We start from the raw sequence: 27,025 nt of genomic DNA, 5'->3' as shown, positions 1-27,025 counted from the left end.
GGAACCCGTTTCCCTCCACGAATACGTGGATGCTAGAAATAAGTATAATGCAGTTTGAAAAGTTACAAAAGAACAATATCATGAACACAAACTTCGCTTATTAGAAGAGTCACTTGAAAATCCTAAAAGTTTCGGGGAAGTAATAAAAAGTTTAAAATCCAACTTTACAGAAAATACTATTCCAAGTCGTGAGTGGTACGACCACTTCAAAACTTTATTTAATGTTTCAGACCCTGAGAAAGAAGATAATGGTAATGTGTTCAGGCCTTTCTTTGATTTTATTGTGAACAATGACGTTGAAGATGAAATTACAACTGATATTCTAGATGCACCAATTTCAGAGTTTGAAATAAGAGAAAGTATACGACATCTGAAGAATGACAAATCAGCAGGAATAGACAATATTATACCAGAGTTTTTTCAAGAACGCGGAAGATGTGCATACGCCTTACCTACTAGTAATATTTAACATGTTAAAGGGTTAAGGGTGGGGATCCAAAATTAGCAAATAATTACCGCGGTATCACATTACTTAGTATTTTTAGTAAAGTTTTCTTGTATATCGTTAATAAAAAAACTCGTTTTCTGGGCTGATTCGAAAGATAAAATTCACGAATCACAAGCGGGCTTTAGAGAGGGCTACTCCACCACTGACAATATGTTCATTCTCCAAAGCCTTGTACAGGGTTATATCTCACGTAAAGGTGTTAAATTTTATGTATTATTTGTAGATTTTGCCAAGGCATTCGACTCGGTTGATAGGAACAAATTATGCAAGCTTCACCCAGAACGGCTTGAGTAGCAAAATGGGAAAACTATTATGTAATATATATAACAATGTGAAAGCATGTGTGCGTTACAATGGTGTAATGTCAACATTTGATTGCAATGTGGGTGTACGCCAGGACTGTATACTAAGCCCATTTCTGTTCATTTTCTTTATAAATGAATTAGCGTCAGTTGTGTATCAAAATTGTACAGATGGTAATCATTTGCACCCGGACATTGTTAAGGTACGTTTGTTATTGTTTGCTGATGGATGTCATCATGTTCTAAAGTACAGTGAAAGGTCTACAAAAACAAATTACCTTGCTGGAAAGCCATTGCCGTGAATTTAAGCTTAATGTAAATGCAAATAAAACAAAGGTTGTTTGTCTTTAAGAATGGCGTTAAATTGTCCAAATCAGAAAAAATGGCTTTATAACGGAGACTACTTAGAAGTTGTTAAAGGATATAAATATCTAGGGGTCCCATTTTGCCAATACGTTATCATGGTATCATCATGGTAATAGTGCTGCTTTAGATGGACGAAAGGTTTTTATGGGCATTTGCAGTAATTTAAAGAAATTGGGCAATGTAAATTTCAAAACATATTTCAATATATTTGATACAAAAATTAAACCAATTTTGCTATATGGGGCAGAAGTTTGGGGGTTTTCTCGGTTGGAAGCATTGGAAAAGGTTCGCGTGTAAAAAAGTCTTAGGAGTTAAATTAAATACCCCAAATGTGATGATCTATGGTGAATGCTACCGCTTCCCACTTTATCTAGAAGCACAGATAAAAGTTATCAAATACTGGGTAAAGCTCTTGAATATGCCTGCATGAAGATTTTCCAAGAATTGTTGTAACATGATGTATTTGTTTGACACCAACGGAAAATCAAATTGGGTAACGAATGTTAGAAATTTACTAAATCATTGTGGTTTTAGTGATGTATTTTTGTCACAAAAGATTTTATAATGCTTTATCGCAAAGATTAAGAGATATGTACATTCAGACCTGGAATTCATCTTTAAGACAGACGCCCAAATCCACTTTTTACAGTACTCTGAAATCTTGTTTCCATACAGAGCAATACCTCCACGATATTAATCTTAGAAAATTCCACCTTTCATTATCCAGATTTGGATGCTCTTCACATGATCTTATGATCGAGAATGGCAGATATTATTATATTCCAAGAGAAAACAGATTGTGCAAATTTTGTGCACTAAATGTAATTGAAGATGAGTTCCACTTTTTGCTGGTATGTCCTTACTACACTGATTTCAGGACAAAATATCAACCACAATATTACTATTCACATCCTACCATGTTTTAATTTAATTTGATAATGAACTTATGAACTTACAACTTATATTCGTAAACTTGGTATGTATACCCACCATGCTTTTGAACATAGAAAATAACGTTTGCAAACATTGTGATTGTATGCCTGTGGCCTCTTCAGTAATGGAATAAAGAGAGTTGATAAACAATACCGTATAGATTAAAATTGTATTTATTTATTTTATTTATCTATATAACAGATAATATACCAATTTATTATACAATGAAAACGATCTGTTCATCATACCATATTATAAATATATGACATATTCAACATATACAGTTATAAATACATGCTGACCTAATCATATATAATGCTATACATAATCGTATACCTTTCATATGCAACGTTATGAATACATGTTGAGCTATTCATTATACAGTGATATGATGTTTGTTGGCCAATTCACATACAAGGTTATGTATAATGTCTATCATTTTCCAGTGGTTTCAATGCATATTAACCTATTCATTATGTAATGTTATAGAACATGTCGACCTTTACATATACACAGGTAAATTTAAATATATGTCGACCTTTACATATACAATGGTATAAATATATGTCGACCTTTACATATACACGGGTATAAATATATGTCCACCTTTACATATACAATGGTATAAATATATGTCGACCTTTACATATACAATGGTATAAATATATGTCGACCTTTACATATACAATGGTATAAATATATGCCGACCTTTACATATACACTGGAATAAATATATGTCGACCTTTACATATACAATGGTATAAATATATGTCGACCTTTACATATACACTGGTATAAATATATGCCGACCTTTACATATCCAATGGTATAAATATATGTCGACCTTTACATATACAATGGTATTAATATATGTCGACCTGTGCATATACCATGGTATAAATATATGTCGACCTTTACATATACAATGGTATAATACATGTCGACCTTTGTATATACAATGGTATAAATATATGTCGACCTTTACATATACAATGGTATAAATATATGTCGACCTTTACATATACAATGGCATAAATGTATGTCGACCTCTGTATATATAATGGTATAAATATATGTCGACCTTTACATATACCATGGTATAAATATATGTCGACCTTTACATATACAATGGTATAAATATATGTCGACCTTTACATATACAATGGTATAATATATGTCGACCTTTACATATACAATGGTATAAATATATGCCGACCTTTACATATACAATGGTATAAGTATATGTCGATCTTTACATATACAATGGTATAAATATATGTCGACCTTTACATATACAATGGTATAAATATATATCGACCTGTGCATATACCATGGCATAGATATATGTCGACCTTTACATATACATTGGTATAAAATATGTCGACCTTTCCCTATACACTGGTATAAATATATGTCGACCTTTACATATACAATGGTATAAATATATGTCGACCTTTACATATACAATGGTATATAATTTTTCGACCTTTACGTATGCAATGGTATAATACATGTCGACCTTTGTATATACAATTGTATAAATATATGTCGACCTTTACATATACAACGGTATAATACATGTCGACCTTTACATATACAATGGTATAATACATGTCAACCTTTACATATACAATGGTATAAATATATGTCGACCTTTACATATACAATGGTATTAATTTATGTCGACCTTTACATATACAATGGTATAATACAGTCGACCTTTGTATATACAATTGTATAATAAATGTCGACCTTTACATATACAACGGTATAATACATGTCGACCTTTACATATACAATGGTATAATACATGTCAACCTTTGTATATACCATGGTATAAATATATGTCGACCTTTACATATACAACGGTATAATACATGTCAACCTTTGTATATACAATGGTATAAATATATGTCGACCTTTACATATACAATGGTATAAATATATGTCGACCTTTACATATACAATGGTATAAATATATGTCGACCTTTACATGTACAATGGTATAATATATGTCGACCTTTACATATACAACGGTATAAGACATGTCGACCTTTACATATACAACGGTATAATACATGTCGACCTTTACATGTACAATTGTATAATATATGTCGACCTTTACATATACAACGGTATAAATATATGTCGACCTGTGCATATACCATGGTATAAATATATGTTGAGGTTTTAATATATATTGATATAAATGTATGTTGCCCCATTCGTCACGCATGGCTTTAGTACATGATGGCCTACACATATCCCATGTTATAAGAACATGCCGATCTTTCGATATAGAGCCTTACTAATACTTGGTAACCTATTCATAATACAATGTTCTAAATATATGTTGACTTAATCATATTCAGTCTTACGAACACATATTGGCTTTACATAATGTTATAAAAACATGATGACGTATTTATGTACAATATTATATATATAATATGATCTTTTCACTGTACATTGTTATGAATTATACAAGTTGATGTGTTAATATTATATACACGTGTCCTTTGTTGATGTCCAGTATTAAAGATACATGTTGCCTATTCCTCACGCGGTGTTTCACTCACTCACGCACGCACGCACGCACGCACGCACTCACTCACTCACTCACTCACTCACTCACTCACTCACTCACTCACTCACTCACTCACTCACTCACTCACTCACTCACTCACTCACTCACTCACTCACTCACTCACTCACTCACTCACTCACTCACTCACTCACTCACTCACTCAGGGAGAAACGTGACGGTCCCGGCAAAGTAGGAACCGGTATCTGGTGGATATATTGGGTCAGGATGCACCTCTGCAGAGAATTACACTACTGGGCGTGACATAAAGTGTGCACAATAACATAAATGATGCACTTGTGTAAATTAAAACCATGTTTTCTTCGGATTTACAATTCTTTACTCCTTCGCCGTAGGGCGAATCAGGTATGTGGCATATGTGCGCAGTGTGAGAAATAGTTTCCAAATTGTGCTTGCCTGTCGGGCTAGCTATGCCCGACAGTTACTAGCCCACACAATAATTCACTAACCCGAAATTTTAATGTAGACCCGGGTTTCATCATTTAGCTGCTGATATGATGAGCATATTTATCAAGCCATAATCTTGCAGATTTAAAATTGAAAACTTAACAAGTCGGAGAGAATGATGTATATATATTTTACAAAATGACCCCATGAAAATTCGCTAGCCAATCGGGCCCGTGACTGTGGACATTTACTAGCCCGACTGGATTTTCAGTAGCCACGTATTCCCCTCAAACACTGTGTTCAAGCTGATTGTACTGACACGAAGAATCAAGCTGCTATTGCGTCAAGGACGGTTCTGTCTACATAAAGAGGTGGGGATGTCGTGACATCTGGTCACAAAACTACAGAACCAAGATGCAATACATCTGTCTCACAGTCCCTGAACCACATTATTCCCCTACTGCCTAGCCCTCCCCTGCAATACTGAACCTCTAACTTAAGCAAGTCTAGTTTTCCTCAGGTAGAATTTCCCCATCTCACTGGGGCTCCTTTTCAAGTTAAATAGGTTTATTTGTTACTGTCAAAATAATATACATTCAGGGAGTAAGCGTTAGTCTATACATTTATCTGTATATACAGATATGTTTAAAATTCATTTTGATCAAATCAGACGTCATTTAGGGGTTCGAATCCCGGATGGACTCAACCCAACAAAAGTACTAGAATCTGTACTTTACAAAGAGAGTGTAATCCCAAATATAACATATGTTACACACGTAAGGGGCGTAGCTACCATTATAAAAAAAGGCCCGGGTACACACGATTTTTAATTTAAAAAAAAAAAAATCTAATTCTGCCATAAATACCTCAAGAACTATCTAACTATAAAGCGGTGCAACCTATCGGACTAACACAAAAAAAATTGGTTTGCCACACGCCTGCACGTACAATGTAGAATATTCGTGCAATATTCTTCTGTGCTCATTTTACAGACACAGACATATACCACCCATCAAAAGTTTAGACTGATTATTGTAAATATAGCCACTTTCTTTAGTCAACTGTTCTAAACTAGATTTTGCAAAATAGTTCATACTGTTTAAAGGAACAGTTTACACATGAACTGATGTATTGTAAAACAAATTCGTAACGTTGAAAAGATTATTGTCATGAGTTCAATAAACTCAACAGCTCAGTGAAAATTGGTGAATTCTGAACAAATCTTTACACCAAAACGCAGTTGTTCATATGCATGATATTTGCACATGCTTTTCAGCAATTTGGTGTTTGATCCTCGTGCAATTCATCTGCATAAGGTTTCCAGTTTGTTCCCCCAAGTTAGCGGAGAACTTCATCTTCGATGTGACCATATATTCGTTAGTCCGGACTCCGATAATCCGGATGTCTCCCCTCCCGGACGAAGCTTTTGATGGGTGGTCTATGCAAGTATATGATTGCCTCGATAATCCGGAAATTCTGTTTACGGAACCGGACGGTATGTCACCAATCAGTAAAATAAACCAGTAAATTGCTACAGTCCGGACGCTGTAAGTCGTGATCACGAACCGTAACAACACCTCCCGGCGATGTTTACTTAATTAATTGGCCAACTGGGTTGTTGTTTTAATTAGACATTAAAAGCTCCGGACTGAAGATGCTGTACATTTACACCACAATACAAAGGCGTGGATGACAAGTGAGCTGTTTTGTGATTGGTTAATGTACTTTCACAGACAGATGCGGTCACGTGGACTTAAAGTGATTTTGCTTTACGACAATGCTGCAAGTCACAAGTGTGCTTCGCTAACTTTGCAAAATGTGGCCAAATACCACGTCTCATATACAACCGATGGATGCAGGAATAATTCGGACATTCAAGGCATACTACAATAGATCGCTTGTTAGACATTACCTCACCTGTGCTGAGGAAGGACGTGATCAGACATGTCGGATGTCACTCGGTAAAATTATTGATGTGATGAATTAAGCTATACATTAAATGCTTATTTGTTTTATCCAGATTCGTGTCGTTTTTGTAATAGTTAGGGAAGCAACTTGTGCTCGATTCAGTAGTCAGGACTATTCGCAATCCCATTTACTGAGAAACGCTACCGTCCAGATTAACGAGGCTTCACTGTATTTGGGATTACACTTTCCTAGTAAGGTACAGATTCTTGTACTTTTGTTGGGTTGAGTCCCATCCGAGATTCGAACCCACACCCTCAGAGTCAGGCACCTAATCGCCAGCACACAAAGTCTGACCCCTAACCCGCTCAGCCACCGCGGCTTAATGTAGGAGGCGACTGACGGGATCGGGTGGTCAGGCTCGGTGCCTTATAGCTGTAGTGCGGTGTAGAACAAAAACCACAGGCAAATTGTAGCGCAAATAGAGTTGCGCAACAGAGAGAAAAATTACCAGTCTTTCTATCATTCGTAACTACTCGCCTCTTTCCGTGACCTACAAGAAGACTCGTACCCCTATCGTACGCCATTATTGCCAAGAATCGTGGCAAACCAATCAAATCGCGCGTAGTAAAACGCATTTCGAAGCATGAAAATGGCGGCACCGTTGAAGTTTGAAACTTCGCTAAACTATGCAAAGCACAATTTAAACAGAAACTTTGAGCTAAAGGATCAGAAACTTTAAACACTGAAATATATTTACAAAGGGAATGACTTTATCGCTGTTTTGCCCACTGGATATTGGATATTCTAGGAGCCATGTTTGGAAATTCAGAGTTATCTTTCCTTGGCAATAGTACTAGACTATTTTCATCTCCATGCCCGTTTGCGCTTAGACACGGCCCAGTCGTAAACATAGCCACGAGAGGGGTACGAGACGCCATCCGGCTTGCCGGAATGGCTCGATTCAGTCATAGAAAGACTGGTCATTTTCTCTCTGTTGCGCAACTCTATTTGCGCTACAGTTTGCCTGTGAATAAACCAACCAGCCCTGTGATGCACAGTCTTTCCTTCCTCCATTCATTCCAATGGCACCCAGACACAGCATGAGATGCACGGGTACTGTCTGTGGTTCTCTTTTGTGGCCAGTATTCAATGTTTAGTTCAACGTGACCAACTGACCACGTTAAAGAGACTGGCTCCCATTTGCAATTGAGTTGCATGATCTTTGTTATGCGTTGATGCAATAATCTCTCAGCGGCTGGTTCAAATGGAACACCTGCCTTGAGATTTGGGCCTTTTTGGCCACGTGTTACTTTAAACCGTCAAGCCTTTGAGTATTGAGCCATGGCTTCCTTTAATTCCAAGCTACCTTTGCAATAAAGGGACTATTTGCAACGTTCTGGTCGCACCATTTAACTGTGATGACGTAATAGCCCGGATGTGTGACCTCATACATGACCTCATACAAGTTATCTCCCGTGTATGTTGTCGATGTCTCCGTGATATAGCGGGGGTCTGGGCCGTGGACGCTGATGTTGACGATGCCGTTGTAGGGATAGCGGACCCACACCTATAAGAAAACAAAAAACCTAGCATGATGTTCCATTCATAAGGGCATCATTCTTTTCATGTGTTTCACGTAGCCACCAAATTCTGAACATGGGTGGGTCGGGTAATTAATAAAACAAAATTATCTGAATAATGTTCTTGATTCTCATTTATTGTAATTCTTATTACAATTTCTCGCGGTACGTTCTTTGAGGACTGACTGTTCTTCAGATAAACATTTTATATGAAGGCGGGTACGTTTTAGGTTCGAGTCGGCAGTCTTGGAATGATAACAATTAAATTTTTCGGAGGGTCGGCAATAAAATTAGAAGGGTCGGTCTGGTGATGGGAAACATAAAAATAAAAATGTTGACCTAACATGGAGAAAATGGGCAATATTTTACAAATATTTTATCCCGGGGTGTGGAACGGAAAATTGTAATTCTTACAAACCACAGACCATCAACTATCGTAACCACGTCCAGAGACACGTTGATAAAGATGGTCTGATAAATCTGGGATCATTATCTCATACTGTGCTGGTCAGATAGAGTTAAACTAACAGACCCAAGGTACAGTACATTTATCTGTCTCTACATCTGTATTTATATTTCAGGTTGGTCAGGGAAGGTGCGATAGCCAAGTGATTAAGGCGTTTAATCGTCACGCCGATAACCAGGGTTCGATTCCCCACATGGGTACAATGAGTGACGCCCATTTCTCGTATCTCCCGCCGTGATATTGCTGGAATATTGCTAAAAGCGGCGTAAAACAAAACTCACTCACTCACTCACGTTGGTCAAATCACACGTACCAAGTATACGTTCGTGGCATTCAAGTCACTGGTAAGTTATTATTCTTACTAATAAACACGTTTATCATCAAAGCTTAGGTCAAACTAAACTATGTGATTACATAATTCTATCGAGATATCACTATAACAGCTTTATCGTCAGTTTAATCTGTAAGTAACATTATCTGTAGTAGCTCGCATACGTATGAGTGAGTAAGTGAGTATGGTTTTACGCTGCTTTTATCAATATCCCATCAATATCACGGCGGGGGACACCAGAAATAGGCGGCACGTATTGTACCCATGTGGGGAATCGAACCCTGGTTATCGGCGTGACGATTAAACTCTTTAATTACTGGGCTATCCCACCATCCCTGACCAACCTGAACTATAAATACAGAATCGAACCCGGATCTTCGGCGTGACGAACCAACACGTAAACCACTGGGCTACATACAGCCCCGAATAGGTATAAATACTGACGATCGGCAGTAGCACATCATTCAGTGATTGTCCTACAAACTGGTTGTTTATTTATTCAGCAAACATCGATGCCCCGAACGTTCTTAGCCATAAAACGAGTGAGTGAGTTTAGTTTTACGCCGCACTCAGCAATATTCCACCTATATGGCGGCGGTCTGTAAATAATCGAGTCTGGACCAGACAATCCAGTGATCAACAACATGAGCATCGATCTGCGCAATTAGGAACCGATGATATGTGTCAACCAAGTCAGCGAGCCTGCCCACCCGATCCCGTTAGTCGCCCCTTACGATAAGCATGGGTTACTGAAGATCAATATTCTAACCCGGACCTTCACGGGTAGCGCTAAAACGAACGTACTCCAAGTGATCGTCTTTCCAACAGTGGCAATCAATAAATTATGTTAAATTTGCTTTAAACATTACTTTGATTTAGTGACTCATTTAAACATACACATAAACGTGTTCTCGTCGCGATATAGCTGAAATAGCGCCGAATCTACACAAAACTCCCTTTAAGACGGTGCCAATGCTACGACCACTTTGAGGAACGAGCCAGCACCTTACATTTTCAGAGTTTTAAACTGTGATAATGACAATGATAATAAATAAACCATAAGTTGCAACTCACTCACTCACTTTCACATAGTGCCAATAATACGACCACTTTGAGGAACGAGAACATACTTTACATTTTCAGATTTGCTAGACTATCACGTGACAATGACAATAATAAGCATAATAATCTAGTTCTGGTGGCACCTGAAAGTTGTAACTCACTCATTCACTTTAACATAGACGTGTCAACGCTAAAACCACTCTGAGGAACGAGCCAAAACCTTATCAGATTTGCTGGACTGTGATAATGACACAAACAATAAGCATGCTAATCTAGTTCCGGTCTCACCTGAAAGTTGTTCTTCATCCCGACGTGGCCATAAGACAATCCAGCTCCAAACGCCAGACAATCCTCCTCCTCCCCCAGGTCTCCAGGGAGTCTCTCGCCGACCCCAGCTGCCCCAGAGAACGGGTTGTTGGCCAGTAGTTCCAGCACAGACTTCGGGAAGAGTTTTGAGAACCATGCTTCATCAATGAAATCAGAGTCTGGGAGGGTGGAATCAGGGTTGGAAGATTCCTGAATAGTTTTCACGTCATGAGTATTTTGTTTCAAGCTCAAAACAGGTGAGTGATTTAGTGATGACCCTTCACCACGCTCTGTCAGAGACTGAGACCCTGTCACCATCTTAACGCTGTCGACTTCTTTCATCAGATTATGATCCTGTTTTCCAGCTTGGACGGGTGGATCATTTCCTTTTGTCTCTGTATCAGCAGCTTCGTAGGTAATGTGTTCATCTTCTGGGTTGTCCTGTTTGTCTCCGTTTAGTCCGTCAATTCCACTTCCGCGCGTCCTTGGTGGATCTTCTGTCTTCTTTAAGAGAGTATCATGATAACGCAACAGTGTTCTTTCACCAAGAGATTGTGATCTCCCGTAGATTGAATGTTGTGACCCATTACCATGCTCATCAGCAGTAACAAGGGAGCTAACTCTTTCAGAATCGTTTGAGTTTATCCCAACAGTGTCTGATGGAGCACTTTTAATGATGTCTCCTGAATCTCTCTGGTTATCGCAACAACCTTGACACTTAGATGATGGCGCTTTCATACGAATCTGACCACTAAATGAAGCCTGTCTCTTCAAATATTGTTGGGTCGATCTATCTTCATCCTTCTCTGGAGATACCTTTGATCGATTCAAGGTATTACCATTACAACTGGTCCTAATTTTAAGCCGAACCCTATTACGCTGCTGAATTTGACTCGAGCTGTACTCGAGTTCTGAGTCCGAAAAGTTCAACTGATCAGTCGAACAGTTATCCTCAACCAGTTCTCCCTTCCCTGAGAAAGGAACGTGAACTGTCCCTCGTCGAGATCCTCCCTGAAACTGGATCCTCCTTCTTTGCTGAAGGTGGTTAAAGATACCTGGATGAAACTGAATTTCACTCGAACGTTGCCTTCTCGAGATCCTTCGATGTCCATTTTGATATCCATGGTTCCAAAAGGAGACATTTTCGTCAGCTATGCCACTATCACACGTATCAAAGGTTGACTGCCTGTCTGAAGGAGCACCAAATATATCACTCCCGTTACTATGCAGCCATTCTTCTACATTTAATACATTTCTCTGTATATTCTGGGCGTTTCCAATGAGAAAGCCATTCATGTCATCGTTATCCGAAAGGATATCAGATTTAGCTGCTAGGGACTTCTGTTCGATGTTGCTTTGGTTAATATATATTTTACGTTTCTTGATTTTAAATGCGCCAGAATGCCAACCTGTTGCATTCTTAATCTCCTCACCTGTAACTTGGGTTGTTTTGTCAACCTTCGCTGTAGGTACCACAATGACGACATGGTTGGAGTTGGTCCATGACTGACGACAGGACTGATGGCCCACAATGCTCTTAAAACAAGGTGGGGTGACGGTGCTGCTTGAACTGACTCCACGATCTGAGTGACCTTTTCTTTCCTTAGACTGATGTTTGCTTGAATTCCTTGCAGACATACCTGATAGCATTTTAGCACGCTGTTTGTCACCATTGCCTGTCTTCAGAAGCTTCATTTCATCGCCGTTATCATTTCCCTTATCACTTGAATCTCTTCCAGGCTCAACTGCTCCGCCCATTTTGTGAGACATGCTTGTGTAGACAGCTGGTTTGTGTGTGGAGTCGTGGACTGAGAGATCACTGCTTCCTGAAACACAATCTTGAACATCCTCCACTTCCTGTGATGGGGATATCTTCTTTATGCTAGCTTTCACTTCCTTAATGTCCTGTGATGAGGATTTCTTTTTTATACTAGGTCTCACTTTCTTGATCTCTTTTGAAAGGGATTTCTTCTTGCTATCTGAATCCACAGACACTACTGACAGAGAGTCAGATGTGTCATTGGGTGTCTCCTCCTCGGGGATGTATATGTCGTCTTTGATGGTCTTACACTCCGACATTGACTCTCCTTTGTTGGCTTTTGCAGTCAGTGGTCTTCCCTCCGAGTCTTTCCTTTTCTGTTCATCTTCAGAATCTTCCGACAAATCAATACTACTTTGCCTAGACAGTGATGGTGAAGGGGAGTAATCCGACAGAATAACCTCCTCTCCATTTCGAGTGATCATCCTTTTAACAACTCTCCGTTTTGCGATAGTTAGTTGCTTCGCGTTGCCTCTGTGGCGCCTGGATCTGACTCCAGCATCCAAGAACCTGTTGGAGACTTCCTCCTGGAGTTGTCTCATCTTGGCTGCGCCCTCCCTGATAGTCGGCAGCGTGCCTAAAGTCATCATCGTGCTCTTCCCTACGACGTTCCAAGAGCTTGACCAATCGGACACAGAGACTTGGTAGGGACTTCCTTGAATGTGGTGGTCGTGGGATTTGATGACAATGTCATGGACACCGGTGTTTCTTGGAACGTACGTCACAAGGAACCGACCCTCCCCTATACTTTGGTAGTCGAATGGTATGGCTTGGTTACTGTCTTCATCGAAGCTTTTCTGACGGATGAACCGGTTGCCCTCACTATCGGTGATGATCTTTGACCTGTGTTCAGATGGAGGCTTCATGGAGTTTCCAGAAGATTCGCGTTGTTGTCGCGGTGGGCTTTCTGGTTGGTGGGATGAGATTCTTTCGCTGTTCATTTCTCCATGTGGGCCCATTATCTCCACCAGGAGTTCAAGTGTACCTGATATAAAGGAGCCTCATATATGAGAATGTTCACTCAACGGATGAATGAGAATGTTCACTTGAGGGAAAAGTTACAAAAAGGAATTTCAAATCACCAAAGATTTTGGGCCTATAACATTAAACTGAAATGGAATTGCAATAAATTAAACCGCTGACACATACCGATGTATAAATTTTACGTTTATATTGCATTTGATAGCCTAATTGAGGAAACCACTGGAAGTTATTTTGCACTTATTTAAAGTAAAGATGTTATTTTTTCTCTTCGTTTTCTTGAATTTCAGGGGTTTTTTTTTCCTTCATAAAAATATTATAGTTTCAGTTGTTATGAAAAAAAACACTTACCATCACAATCCGTGATGATGTTGAACTTGGCTCTGCGTCCAACCATCGCCGTTTTCAGACCGGTTCCACGTGCAAAGCACCTGCTCAAGACCCTTCTCACCGGAAGTGCTACTGGGCGTGCGTGAGCAGGTATCTTGGGCATTCGTTGATGTTTCCATCTGATCATCTGAACAAGATGGACGATCTTCAGCTCCGTGTCTTCCGCCGCTATGGCCATCTCTTCCGGGGTGATGACAACCTGTAACAGTTTCAACTGTAGACTGACTGTGATTCCTTTCTTATCACTGACTATTGGGGACTGGGGTTGTTTCGAAAAGCATAACATATCCCTAAATATACTTTTAAAAAATAAACTAAGTTTTCATCAGGAAAAAATATGTTCCAAGTTTCACATGATCCCGCAACCCATGCTTTTATAATCAACTTTTACTTTAGTATTTCAATTATGACATGTTAAAATCCTGTCCTATCCTAAGAGTGAGTGGGTGAGTTGGTATGGTTTTACGTCGCTTTTAGCAATATTCCAGCAATATCACGGCGGAGGACACCAGAAATGGGCTCCACGCATTGTACCCATGTGGGGAATAGAACCCGGGCCTTCGGCGTGACGAGCAAACGCTTTGCCCGTCAGGCTACCCCGGGCCCGCCGCCCTATCTGCTAAGTGCTTACCCGCTGTATATTGAGGAACTTGTGTGCGATTTGCAGCCCAAATCTGCAGTTGTTGACCCTCAGCACGGACTTGAGAAGGTGATACCGGGGACACACGCCGGGACTGACGGACTCCAGGAGGGCGCAGAGAGCTATACCATCTTGCCAGGAGTAGACGAAGTCGTCGATTTTCACGTGGTTTACCCTTGACTTCACCCACTGAAGTAGACGGATCTTTCTTTGGACATCTGAAATGTGAGTGAGTGAGTGAGTAAGTGAGAGGGCGGGTGGTTGAGTGAGTGAGTGAGTGAGTGAGAGGGTGGGTGGGTGGTTGGTGGGTGGTTGTGAGTGAGTGAGTGAGTGAGAAAATGAACGCGGTTAATATGTATACAGCCATGTTACAATAAACATTATATACACGGGCTGAACAACGAAACCTCGTTAGTACGAACCCTTTTAATCCAGAACACCCGTCATTACGGACAGAACGTTTCCATATGAACGAGACAATATGATGCTCATTATGTCAACCTCTGGTTTATATCGTCTTCACTTCGGACTAAAAAGACATTAACGGACTTAAATCTGAGAATACTGTGCTGCAAGTAATGACTGGATTAATCCACGATGTCTTTAATTCGGGTTACGATAAAATCAAAGCAACAAAAGCCAAAATGCATGTCACTAACAACACAAATGTGGAAATGTCTTTCATTCGCTGGTCGAATCCGAGACTCGTTCAGATAACAACCACTTGTCTGCCTCAACCAGCGCAGGTAACAAAAGTGGTGACCATCCCACACCAATTCGTATTTTCGTCCCTATTTAAAGTTTTTGGAAGCGATAAAACTGAAATACTGTTCACAGTGAGATTAAGTCCATGCTCGCTAAAGAGGAGGCGATAGCTAAAGGCTTGAAGACCCAAAATAACATGTGACCACAAAACGACACTATGGATTTCATTTTTGTTCACGAAACGGGGTTATAACGACCAGTTAAGGCTTATACATTTACAAACCCACTGACGTTAAAATTAGAACGCTAATTTGAGTCTATTCTGGGAGGGGCGATGGGGTAGCCCAGTGGTTAAAGCGCTCGCTCGTCACTCCGAAGAGCCAGGTTCGATTCCCCACATGGGTACAATGTGTGGAGCCTATTTCTTGGGTCCCACGCAGTGATATTGCTGGAATATTGCTGAGAGCGGCGTAAAACTAAACTCATTCACAGTCACACTTTCTAGAGTAAAGCAGCGCCTGGAGACCGCGATCGATGACTTCCTCTAACACAGGACCTACCACGACATATTTGCATGGCGTATGCAGCTCTTTTCACCCCGCACGTCTCATTCTTCCTAGTCAGCATTTGTAACATAGAGCTACCGTACTCAATAATTATCAGGTTATCACACGTCTTCTGGTTGTGAATTAACACAATGCAGCCAGGCCAAGGTCTGACGTCGTCTGTTGTGGCTCCAGAACACCGCAATCCGTTATTTGAATAACACGAGGAGATCTGTCTAATTGGTTTTCAAGTTAACCACAACACGAGCTCCCACAGGGAATCCAAGGTCAGGCGTCACAAGTTGTCCCCAGCCTGATCGGTTGTTGAGTGAGTGAGTGAGAGAGTGAGTGAGTGAGTATTGAGAGTGAGTGAGTGAGTGAGTGAGTGAGTATTGCTTAAGGCCGCATCAGCAATTTTGCAACGGATCGGTTGGTAAGGCTCGGTGACATCGTATCCCGATGGTTGCTCATTATATCAATCACAGGGTTGTCTGGACCAGATTCTTTACATGTCGCGGTGATATTGTTGGAGTACTGCTGGGCGCAAACAAATCAAAGTAACGCAACACCAGGTGTCTGAAAGAAATACACGAAAGCAGTTACGTCCTTCTTGGATCCACTGTTCACGAATGACGAATGTATGTTGAACTACAACCTTGTCGAACTCTGACACGGACAATGGCCAGTGACGTGAATCATGGTACGCAATGTTTCTTTGTTGGTCGAATCCATTTCCAGGTACGCTTATTTCATCTCATCCAACCGTGTATTTATCCGTCCGTAAATATATTCTAACATTTCCCTAGATCAGCAGGCAGTATTGCGTCAAAGTCTTAAGGAAGGCAGTTTTCCTTCGAGAGCTGATGGATGCGTCTTCATGAACATTTCCCCAGGTCCATCTGCAATATTGCGTCTCAAAACATAGTCGTAAGGAAGACAGTTTTCCTTCGCGTCTTCTTTCACGTTGCACATTACAATATTTACTGTGCACGGAATCAAGGGCGGATATTTCCTTTGTCTCATCATGTCGACTGTAATTGCCATGAGCAGGATTAATGATGCTACTGCATTACGTAACGCTGCTCTGAGCCGATGTAATCACGCAGTAATGGAAGAATCAATGGATGTTGTGCTTTCTGTGGCTGGAACCAACCTGTCCGTGGACCCGTGAAGATCCGGGTTTCAATTGGTCTCCCGCAACCCATGCTTGTCGTACAAAGTGAAGATCAAGGTTAGAATTGGTCTTCAGCTACCCATGCTTGTCGTACACCGTGAAGATCCGGTTAAGAATTGATCTTCAGCAACCCATGATTGTCGTAGGAGACGACTAACGATATCGGGTGGAGATCTCGCTCACTTGTCTGACACATGTCATCGTATCCCAGTTTCGGAGATCGATGCTCATGCTGTTGATCACAGGATTGTCTGGTCCTGACTCTATTATTTGATCACATTCAAACTGTTCGTTTAATTATATTTTCTATAAAAAGGTCAGTTCCAATGTGAACAATGTTCCAATAAATGTTTGTTTTATTTATTTATTTGTTAATCGGGATTAAAGTCTTGTATGCCTTGCTGTTACATCCGGGGATCACATCGATCTCTCTTTTAAGGGCTCGCTGACTTGTTTGACACATGTCATCGTATCCCAATTGCGTAGATCGATGCTCGGGCTGTTTATCACTGGATTGTCTGGTCCAGATTCGATTATTCACATACCGCCGCTATATAGCTGGAATACAGCTGAATGTGGCGTTATACAAAACCAACCAACAAACCACGTTCATCGATGCATGGGTTACATGTTTACCGGTGCATTTGTCATGTATCAGGGTGTACACGGCTTATTGTCGATATATCGTGCACGGTGCATTGTCGATATATCGTGCACGGCGTATTGTCGATAGATCGTGCACGGCGTATTGTCGATATATCGTGCACGGTGCATTGTCGATAGATCGTGCGCGGCGTATTGTCGATATATCGTGCACGGTGCATTGTCGATAGATCGTGCACGGCGTATTGTCGATAGATCGTGCACGGTGTGTTGTCGATATATCGTGCACGGTGTATTGTCGATTGATGTGCATATTGTCGATATATCGAGCACGGTGTATTGACGATATGTCGAGGTAAAAGGTACATCGTGGCATGTGTTGATATTTTCGGGGTACACGTTTATCAGTACATTCGTCGATATATCCTGGTTGCACGTTTACCGGTAATTCTGTTGATATATCGGCATTAAAGGTGTATCGGTACATGTATCGATGTATCGGGGTTACACGTTTATCGGTCCACATAACGATATATAGGGGTTACTTATTTACTGGTGCACTTGTCAGTATGTCCGAATACTTGCAGTAATATCCCAGCACAGTCTGCAGTGCAGACAGTCAGACACACAGACAGACAGACGTACAGACAGACAAACATGGACGGACGGACAGACAGACAGACAGACGCACAGATACACACATACGATAGACATACATGGACGGACATACAGACAGACATACACACACACACACACACACACACATACATACATACATATATACATACATACATACATACATACATACATACATATGCATGCATGCATGAATACATACATATACAAACACAGACATACATATACAGACAGACACAGACACTCATACAGACAGACAGCCCACCTATAATACAGAAATATATAAAGACACCAACTATAAGACATACACACACAGAGACACACATACAGACAGACAGGAACAAAGTCACTTCAAATACAATTAGTGTCACGCAGACAACAGTTAAGGAAGGTTACGGTGACCTTGGCACTGTGACACGTGGTTGTGATGGCGACGTTGTGACGGCTGTTTTGACAGTGAGTGATGCGATAATGCAGGTTGGTCTGGCTTGCTATGCAGGGATTACCACGTGTTAATGTGTGGCATTTACAACTACAGTCCCGCAAACAGGCCAGTGTCACAGGTGTTTCAGTTTGCCAGCACTTCCTCTGTAATGATGAATCTGCCTAACAACACGACATAACAGAAATACGGGGCCTGGGAAAATGTCTGTGTTCAGGCTGGTGAAGTGCAGATATAAACTGCTTGGCAAAAGGAAGTATACAGCAATGTTTTGTTGTGGCTAAAAATGGGGAAAATAACAACAAACAAAACAATCTGAGAAAGGATAAATCGATGCTGATGTATTTGATACGGGTCGTCATCGTCGTCGTCATCATCATAGTCGTCGTTGTTGTCGTCGTCATCATCATCATCATCACCACCACCAAAATCATCATCATAATCATCGTTGTCGTCGTCATCATCATCACCACAAGCAAAATCATCATCATCCTCGCCACCAGCAAAGTCATCCTCATCATCATCATATCATCACCACCAAAATCATCATCATAATCATGTCGTCGTCATCATCATCATCATCATCACCACCAAAATCATCATCATAATCACCATCATCATCACCACCACCAAAATCATCATCATAATCATCGTTGTCGTCGTCGTCATCATCATCATCGCCACCAGCAAAATCATCATCATCATCACCATCGTCACCACCACCAAAATCATCATCATCATGTCGTCGTCATCATCATCATCATCATCTACACCACCACCGACAAATCATCATCATCATTTCGTCGTCGTCATCCTCATCATCATCATCACCACCAAAATCATCATCGTCGTCAACATCATCATCACCACCACCAGCAGAGTCTCCAACGCCATCCTCCAACACCACAAACACCATCATGAAAACAGTGCCAGGTACCTGATACAACTTAACGGGTTGCCAACATGTGTACCTCATCCTGTCTCCCTGGAGATCAATACTAGACTGAAGGTCTGGCATGGGGCCCCACCATCACTTCGTGACAGAAACAGCTCCAGAGATATATTTAAGGACATATCTCGGGCGTGGCGGCGTGGAAATCGATATTGATTTCAGCTAAATGTATCTGGAGAAAAAATAGCATTAGGTCCAGATCGAAATTCACGTTTTGTCTACATGGGTGACATAGATGCATGAACACACTGAAAACTGCACGCACATGTGTGCACACAAACATGTGTATGCATCACAATGGTGCACAGGCACACAGATACATGCATATATACACATGGAAAAATGCAACACCCCATATTTTCATATCACCAATATGTTACAATTACCCACAGCAAAAATTTATCACCTCAGATTAAATTACATCAGCATATATACTTTCAAAGGATTATTAAATTGGAAAAAAAATTCAAGGGAAAAGCATAGTCACAGAAGCAAACATGGCAAAAAAAGATATTACTCATTTTGTGAGTGAGTGAGTGAGTTTAGTTTTACGCCGCACTCAGCAATATTCCAGCTATATGGCGGCGGTCTGTAAATAATCGAGTCTGGACCAGACAATCCAGTGATCAACAGCATAAACATCGATCTACGCCATCGTTCGACCGACGACATGTGTCAACCAAGCCACCGAGCCTGACCACTCGATCCCGTTAGTCGCCTCTTACGACAAGCATTGGTTACTGAAGGTTCATTCTAACCCGGACCTTCACGGGTTTATTCATTTTGTAGTGCTGATAACTATGATTGTTTGACGTTAACAAGTGCAGTCATTTTCTGTCATCCGTACGTTGGTCTGGGTGAGTGAGTGAATTTGGTTTCAAGCCGCTTTTAACAATATTCCAGCAATATCACGGCGGGGGACACCAGAAATGGGCTTCACACATACGTTGGTCTGAGTGAGTGAGTGAGTTTAGTTTTACCACGCACTCCGCAATAGCCCAGCTATATGGCGGCGGTCTGTAAATAATCAAGTCTGGACCAGACAATCCAGTCATCAACAGCATGAGCATCGATCTGCGCAATTGGGAACCGATGACATGTGTCAACCAAGTCAGCGAGCCTGACCACCCGATCCCGTTAGTCGCCTCTTACGACAAGCATTGTCGCACGTTGGTCTGAAAATGTGGAACGATATACATAGAAAGAGGTATCGCAACACCCCATATGTTTCATAGCATCAATATGCTATCATTAACCATAGCACATACCACAATGTTAATATCTGGTGTGAAATCCGTCAGCTGCAATAACATCCCTGACCCTCCTCCTAAATGACGTTTAATTTGACGTTGAGGTATTGCGTTCCATTCTTGATAGAGCGCTTGTTCCAGTACATCAATCTTTTGTACTGGATGCTCTATAGAGATTATTAACCGACTGTGTTTCCGTATCAATAATATCATATATTAGGAATAAAAATTGTATTATGCGAGCCTTCTGCAGTAACGACCCACGAACCTCTGTCATCAATTCTTAAAGAATCACCAATTATGAGAATAGGGGCAGCCATGTTTGTTTACAAACTCGTCCACGCAATGCAAACTCGCGACGACGGCATCAATGAAATGTTAAAACGTTTTAGGATTCGCATGGCGAGTATTGAGTTTTGTGAAAGTAGTTCCTGGATTGACGTACATTACATAGTTATCAGATTTGGATACTGACGTAATTTAAAGCATAGTTCGATTCCCCAGATTTGGTGTCCCCGCCGTGACTGGAATATTGCAAGTTTATCAGATTGCTTTAGATTGCACCGATAAAACCTCCATTAGATGATAAATATGGTGTATTCTGCGACCCATAATATTCCAAAACATGCTCCATGGGATTGAGATCTGGACTCCAAGGTAAAGCTGTTGCCACCTCTTGACGTCAGAAATCACCAACTACATGTGCGAGACGTGACCTAGCTTTTGTCGTTCATGAAGATTTGACTGACGCCGCTTTTAGCAATATTCCAGCAACATCACGGCGGGGGACACCAGAAATGGGCTTCACACATTGTGCCCATGTGGGGATTCGAACCCGGGTCTTCGGCGTGACGAGCCAACGCTTTAACCACTAGGCTACCCCACTGCTCCCTATGTTAAGATTTTAAGATTTGAAGAGGATGGCCATCGAAATGTGGTACAACAACCCCTTCTAAGATGTCAGTGATATCCGTTGTCCATTCAAAGTTTGTCTGATGGTCACAAGGTCAAATTTACATTCATGTGAGTTTTGATTGGTTTTTATTGTCGTTTAACGCCCCACTTAGCAATATTCCAGCTATCTGGTGGCTAGTGGTGATCCAATTAATTGAAATAATCGAAGATTGGTCGCAATGACTAAACGACCAAGCAATCGATCATGTTTTCTCTTAATCGAACACAAACAATTTAGGAAGTGATACAACACTTGTTTGTAGTAACAATATATTTCACAAGGTTGGTTTTGTCTGTTACATTTCATAAGCGCTAAAAGCTCGTTCCTAGGCATAATAGGAAATTGATGTTCCTAACAGACTAGTCATCCTTTAAGGATGTGAAAGTTGCAAATGCATTTTGTGCAATTTACGAAATAATACATGCTTTTTCTTCTTTTTTGTGCATTAACCAACACAAGGAGGAAAATTTGATAAATGACGCTAACCAATTATTTTCGATGATTGATCAGTTGTAATGAACCAATCATCAATTGTGAGATTTTAAACAATTCCCAACACTACTGGTGACTAGTCATGTGAGAGACATCCCCACACCATCAATGAAGCCCCACTTGCTCCAAGATATTTCGTTGTCAGCTGAGGAGACCCCACATCTGCTTATCAACAACATCAATTGACTTTCCGAGCTATCGAGCTGTAAGAACAGTTTACTAATATGTGCTTAATGTTGGATATAGAGGTACATGGATATAATGCCTTTGTCACATTGCCTGTCTACAGTTTCATCTCCTCAAAGCGAGCATATTGCCAACCGATATCATATTTCCAGTTCAAAGAAGACCGAGAATACATTCAGTGGTTTTTATATTTATGCTCTCATGCTGTGGAGTCTGAAAAGAGACGCCCTGGTATGGTGTATTGAACCTTTTCTTCTTTTTTGTTTCTTGTTGTTGGGTTTGTTTTGTTTTTGTTTTGTTTTTGCTTGTTTGTTTTGTTTTTTTGTTTTGTTTTGGGTTTGTTTGGGGTGTGTTTTGTTGTTGTTTTTTTTGGGGGGGGGATATTGTGTTGTCCTGAAGACAACAAGGAATGTCAAAATTAACCAGAGCGTGACCAACGCGACATTTTGAATATCTCTGGAGTTGTCGTTCTTTGAATAATGCTTTTTGACCAACGAATAAATACAATGTTAATCCATACAAATCACTATGGAAACAAATAATCATATTTGGCATTTGTAGAATCTGAGTAAGAAGAAGTTAATCAGATCAGGGGGATAACTCTCGACCTACCTGAAATGAAGAGATCCCTGATGCGTTCCGTCCACTTGGGTTGTATGGGGAGATCACTCTTGCCGTCCAATGTGTACATAGTTCTCATCCGGTGCCACAGGAAGCTGACTGGGTTCAGTCTCCAGGCGCGGAATACAACTGTCAAGAGCCACCAGATGACGCCGAGCAGGTACAACCATATCTCCACCAATCGGATGTCTTAGAAAACAATTCAAACGATGATAAAATAAACATAGGCAAATTTGTCACAGGTCTAGTCACATTTAAGATCAGACATTATTTTACATCAACTTGATCAAAACCATCAAGACTTCATTCGCCTGCAAGACAGCAGCTCTGTCTCAGTTTTACTAACTACATCCGGTCTAAAATGAAGATTTAGGGAGAGTAGCCTCCCTTCACCGTGGAGAGTAATCTCCCTTTATCAGCTATAATACGTGTTCATATTGACTGATTGGGTGTGATTCAAACAAAACAGGCCAAAAAAGGCTCATTATGGGGGGCGAATAAGGGGAGACCTCCTGATCCTGGCACGACAAGGGGACGCAACCCTGTACTGCAGGTTGCTGCTCTTTACATGATTATGCCACCAATGATACAACCAAAGACATTGTGTATATACGTCTTTGATACAACTCTTAGCGTCTTTTTAGTATGACCACGTCATCGAACCCTTGACATTTTGCTGTTCAGGCAGGCGATTTATCAACTTGACCATGAAGGCACGAAAATAAACTCATTTGTTTCTTGTACGTTTTCAACACGAAAAGCATCTACCTGTTAGTTTCATAATAGATGCAAATAAATAAATAAATAAATAAATATATGAATGAATGAATGAATGAACACTAAGTTTGTTTTAAATGAACAAATAATCACTTTGCTAGTTTTGAATAAATTAATCAATAAGTAAGATAATAAGTAAATACATAGATAGGTAGGTAAAATATAAAAAATATGTTAGTTTTGCAATTAACAGATTATCGAGAAGAGGTATATGGATATATTTACCTGAGATACTTCCATTGGCGTGGACGGCGCGCCTGTTTGTACGACGTGACTTGTTCATTCTGACGCGCTCGTGTCAGCTTGACGCGGTCCTGAAAGGGTAATGTACACGTGTAAAGAAACACCCCCTCGGCCGCTGTCCATCTGTCACGCAGACGCTGGGCAATGGAGCGAGTGAGTGATTGAGCGACTGACTGAGTGACTGAGTTTCAAGTTGTATTACTTCAGGCTGTAAATGTTCGAGTCTGGACCAGACAAACCACCCAAATGGTATACGTCAGCGACCTCACTTTGAAACGCTGTAACGTACTGGAATACCGTAGAAAACGGCATCAAACCTCATTCACTCACTTTACTAGAGTGAGTGAGTGAGTTTAGTTTACGTCGCTTATAGCAATATACCAGCAATATCACAGAGGGGGACACCAACAATGGGTTTCACCCATGTGGGGAATCGACCCCCGATCCTCGGCGTGACAAGCAAACTTGTAACCATTGTGCTACCCCACTGCCCCACTTTACTAGAATCACTGTTTACCATTTTACTACTTCTGTTTGTTACTGTTATCTCTCACTTGCCATGTTATATCAGTGTACAGAAAGTTTAGACATCGATTTCCACGTAGAAGGTAGGAAAATGCGTGTTCATAAGCACGTCAAAAAAGACGAAAAACATTCATTCTTATATTGGGTTACAGGGTAAATAAACAGGTCACACGTCTGACAGGCCTAGAAGTGGACGTCCTAGAGTCATGACCCAGAACCCGGTACATCAGTGAAGTTTTAAGACCAGTCGTCGTGCCATTCATCCAGAATCACCCATGTACCGTGTTCCAAAAAAGACAACGCCACACCTCATAAGGCACGCATCAGTATGGACCTCCTCAATGCCCAGAATGTGACGTTGCTTCCTTGGCCAGCTCGATCTCCCGACTTGCCCCTTATTGAGCACCTGTGGGACCACCTTGGACGACAAATCAACAAGCGACAGCCACCCATACAGACAAGAGAGGCGTTGGCACAGGCCCTACAGGAAGAATGGCGGAGATTCCTGATACATGTGATCAGACGACTAACATAATCCGTTAGACGTCGTGTTCACGCTTACATACAAGCCAGGGGTGAGCACACACGATACTGACTGTATTAAACTGACTTCAGTTTAGAGCCGGTTATGATGAAACAAATGGTGCTCGAATACCGGACAGTCAACTGTCCTCGATTCAGTTGTACACTATGTGGTCATTCAGATCTGTAGTTCACACTTTCATCATTCAGAATGTCGTAAAACCATTAATTTTCCCAATATGATTGTTACATTTCCCAAACCTGAATTTGTTGTTTTGTAACATGTGAAAAAAAGCGAGGTGACGTAGGTGTTAGAATCGTTAATGAAACACCTTGGTGGGCGTGAGTGAGTGTAGTGTTACGCCACTTTTAGCAATATCCCAGCAATATCACGGCGGGGTACACCAGATATGGGCTTCACACATTGTACCCATGTGGGGAATCAAACTCGGATCTTCGGCGTGACGAGCGAACACTTTAACCATTAGGTTAAACCACAGCCGCAACCCACAGCCTCTGACAAGAGGTGGAAATATTAATATTACGCATGTGAATAATCACAAAGCCACGGTTGCGGCGTGATTTCCTCGCGAACTGGTTGCTTTGATGTGACGTTGTTCTTGAAAAGTAGTGAACATGTTTGTTTGGCTTCTTAAAACATGACAGAACATCCGTATTCATAGAGTGGATGAGCTTGAATAAACGGTATGTACAATTTTGAATTTGATTAAACTGTTTGAACAAATAAGCAGCTTCATCGCGGCGCGTCACATTGACGAATGATAAAGGCCCGATTTGATGCAGGATTCAAACGAGCACAATTTATATGTAAGAACGGGTATGACGCTGATAAACATAAAAGAATATAATTGTGGCGAAAATGGATTTTTTATAAAATGATCATGTTTTGTTTTTTAAGCTTCTTTTCTTGTTCGTTTTGTTGTATTTTGATTCGATTATTTACAGACCGCAGCCATATAGCTGGAATATTGCAGAGTGCGGCGTAAAACAACAAACAAACAAACAAAAGCAAAAAATACACACAAAAGACAAAATCTCTGCTTCAGCCTACATCTTTGACGAAGGCACTTCAATAGATAATATATTGCAGTTTTAGGCCAAAATATGCGTATCTGCAACAATTAGCAGCGTCAGTGATGTGGACCCAGATGCCTGCTGAACCTCAATCAATGAGCATCAATAATGTAGTTTGTGCATGCGAACGCCCGTGTATACTCTTGTGCCAGGTGGACCTCAAGCACGGGAAACGATGATGAATTAGGCCCAGTTGTCGGATCTCAATGCAGACAGACCGCCCTAAACAAATTTACTAATTAACGCAATACATTTGCCTGATGCTAAGTTCGAGCGACTAAACACGTGAGCTGGATAGAAACGAAAGGTCTAAAAATACACGTATTCTTCAAGTGAGTGAGTGAGTGAGTGAGTCTGTGAGTGGGAAGGAACGAGCGAGCGAGTTTAGTTTTACGCCACACTCAGCAAAATGACAGCTATATGGCGACGGTCTGTAAATAATCGAGTTTGTGCCACACAATCAAGTGATCATCAGCATAAGCATCGATCTACACATTTGGGATACGATGACAGGTGTCAATCAGATCAGCGAGCCTCACCATCAGATCCCATTAGTCGCCTGTTACGTTAAGCATTGGTTACTGAAGATCAATTCTAACCCGGATCTCCACGGGTCACGTATTCTTCAAAAGAACATATAAAAACGTAGTTTGAATAAGTTGTGTATGTGTATTAAAGCGAAAGTCTGAAATGAAAAGTTATTCAAAAAATATTTGGG

At 40.8% G+C, this 27,025-nt stretch overlaps 1 protein-coding gene across 1 annotated transcript; it reads right to left on the bottom strand.

Annotated features, from left to right (window-relative positions):
* Window positions 1-10,715: 10,715 nt before the first annotated feature.
* On the bottom strand, window positions 10,716-24,205 carry LOC124274887 (dentin sialophosphoprotein-like). Its single transcript, XM_046710257.1, has 5 exons — window positions 24,148-24,205; window positions 23,137-23,334; window positions 14,576-14,802; window positions 13,906-14,143; window positions 10,716-13,558 (listed from the first exon to the last, which is right to left on the bottom strand). Exons 1-5 carry the CDS (start codon window positions 24,203-24,205, stop codon window positions 10,716-10,718), a joined length of 3,564 nt encoding a protein of 1,187 aa, XP_046566213.1.
* Window positions 24,206-27,025: the final 2,820 nt, after the last annotated feature.

Source organism: Haliotis rubra, unplaced genomic scaffold, assembly GCF_003918875.1.
Source record: "Haliotis rubra isolate DU_JTF1 unplaced genomic scaffold, ASM391887v1 Scf1951, whole genome shotgun sequence".
NCBI lineage: Eukaryota > Metazoa > Mollusca > Gastropoda > Lepetellida > Haliotidae > Haliotis > Haliotis rubra.
The sequence above is the reverse complement of the archived record's forward strand: the minus strand, read 5'-3'. Positions and strand labels throughout refer to the sequence as shown.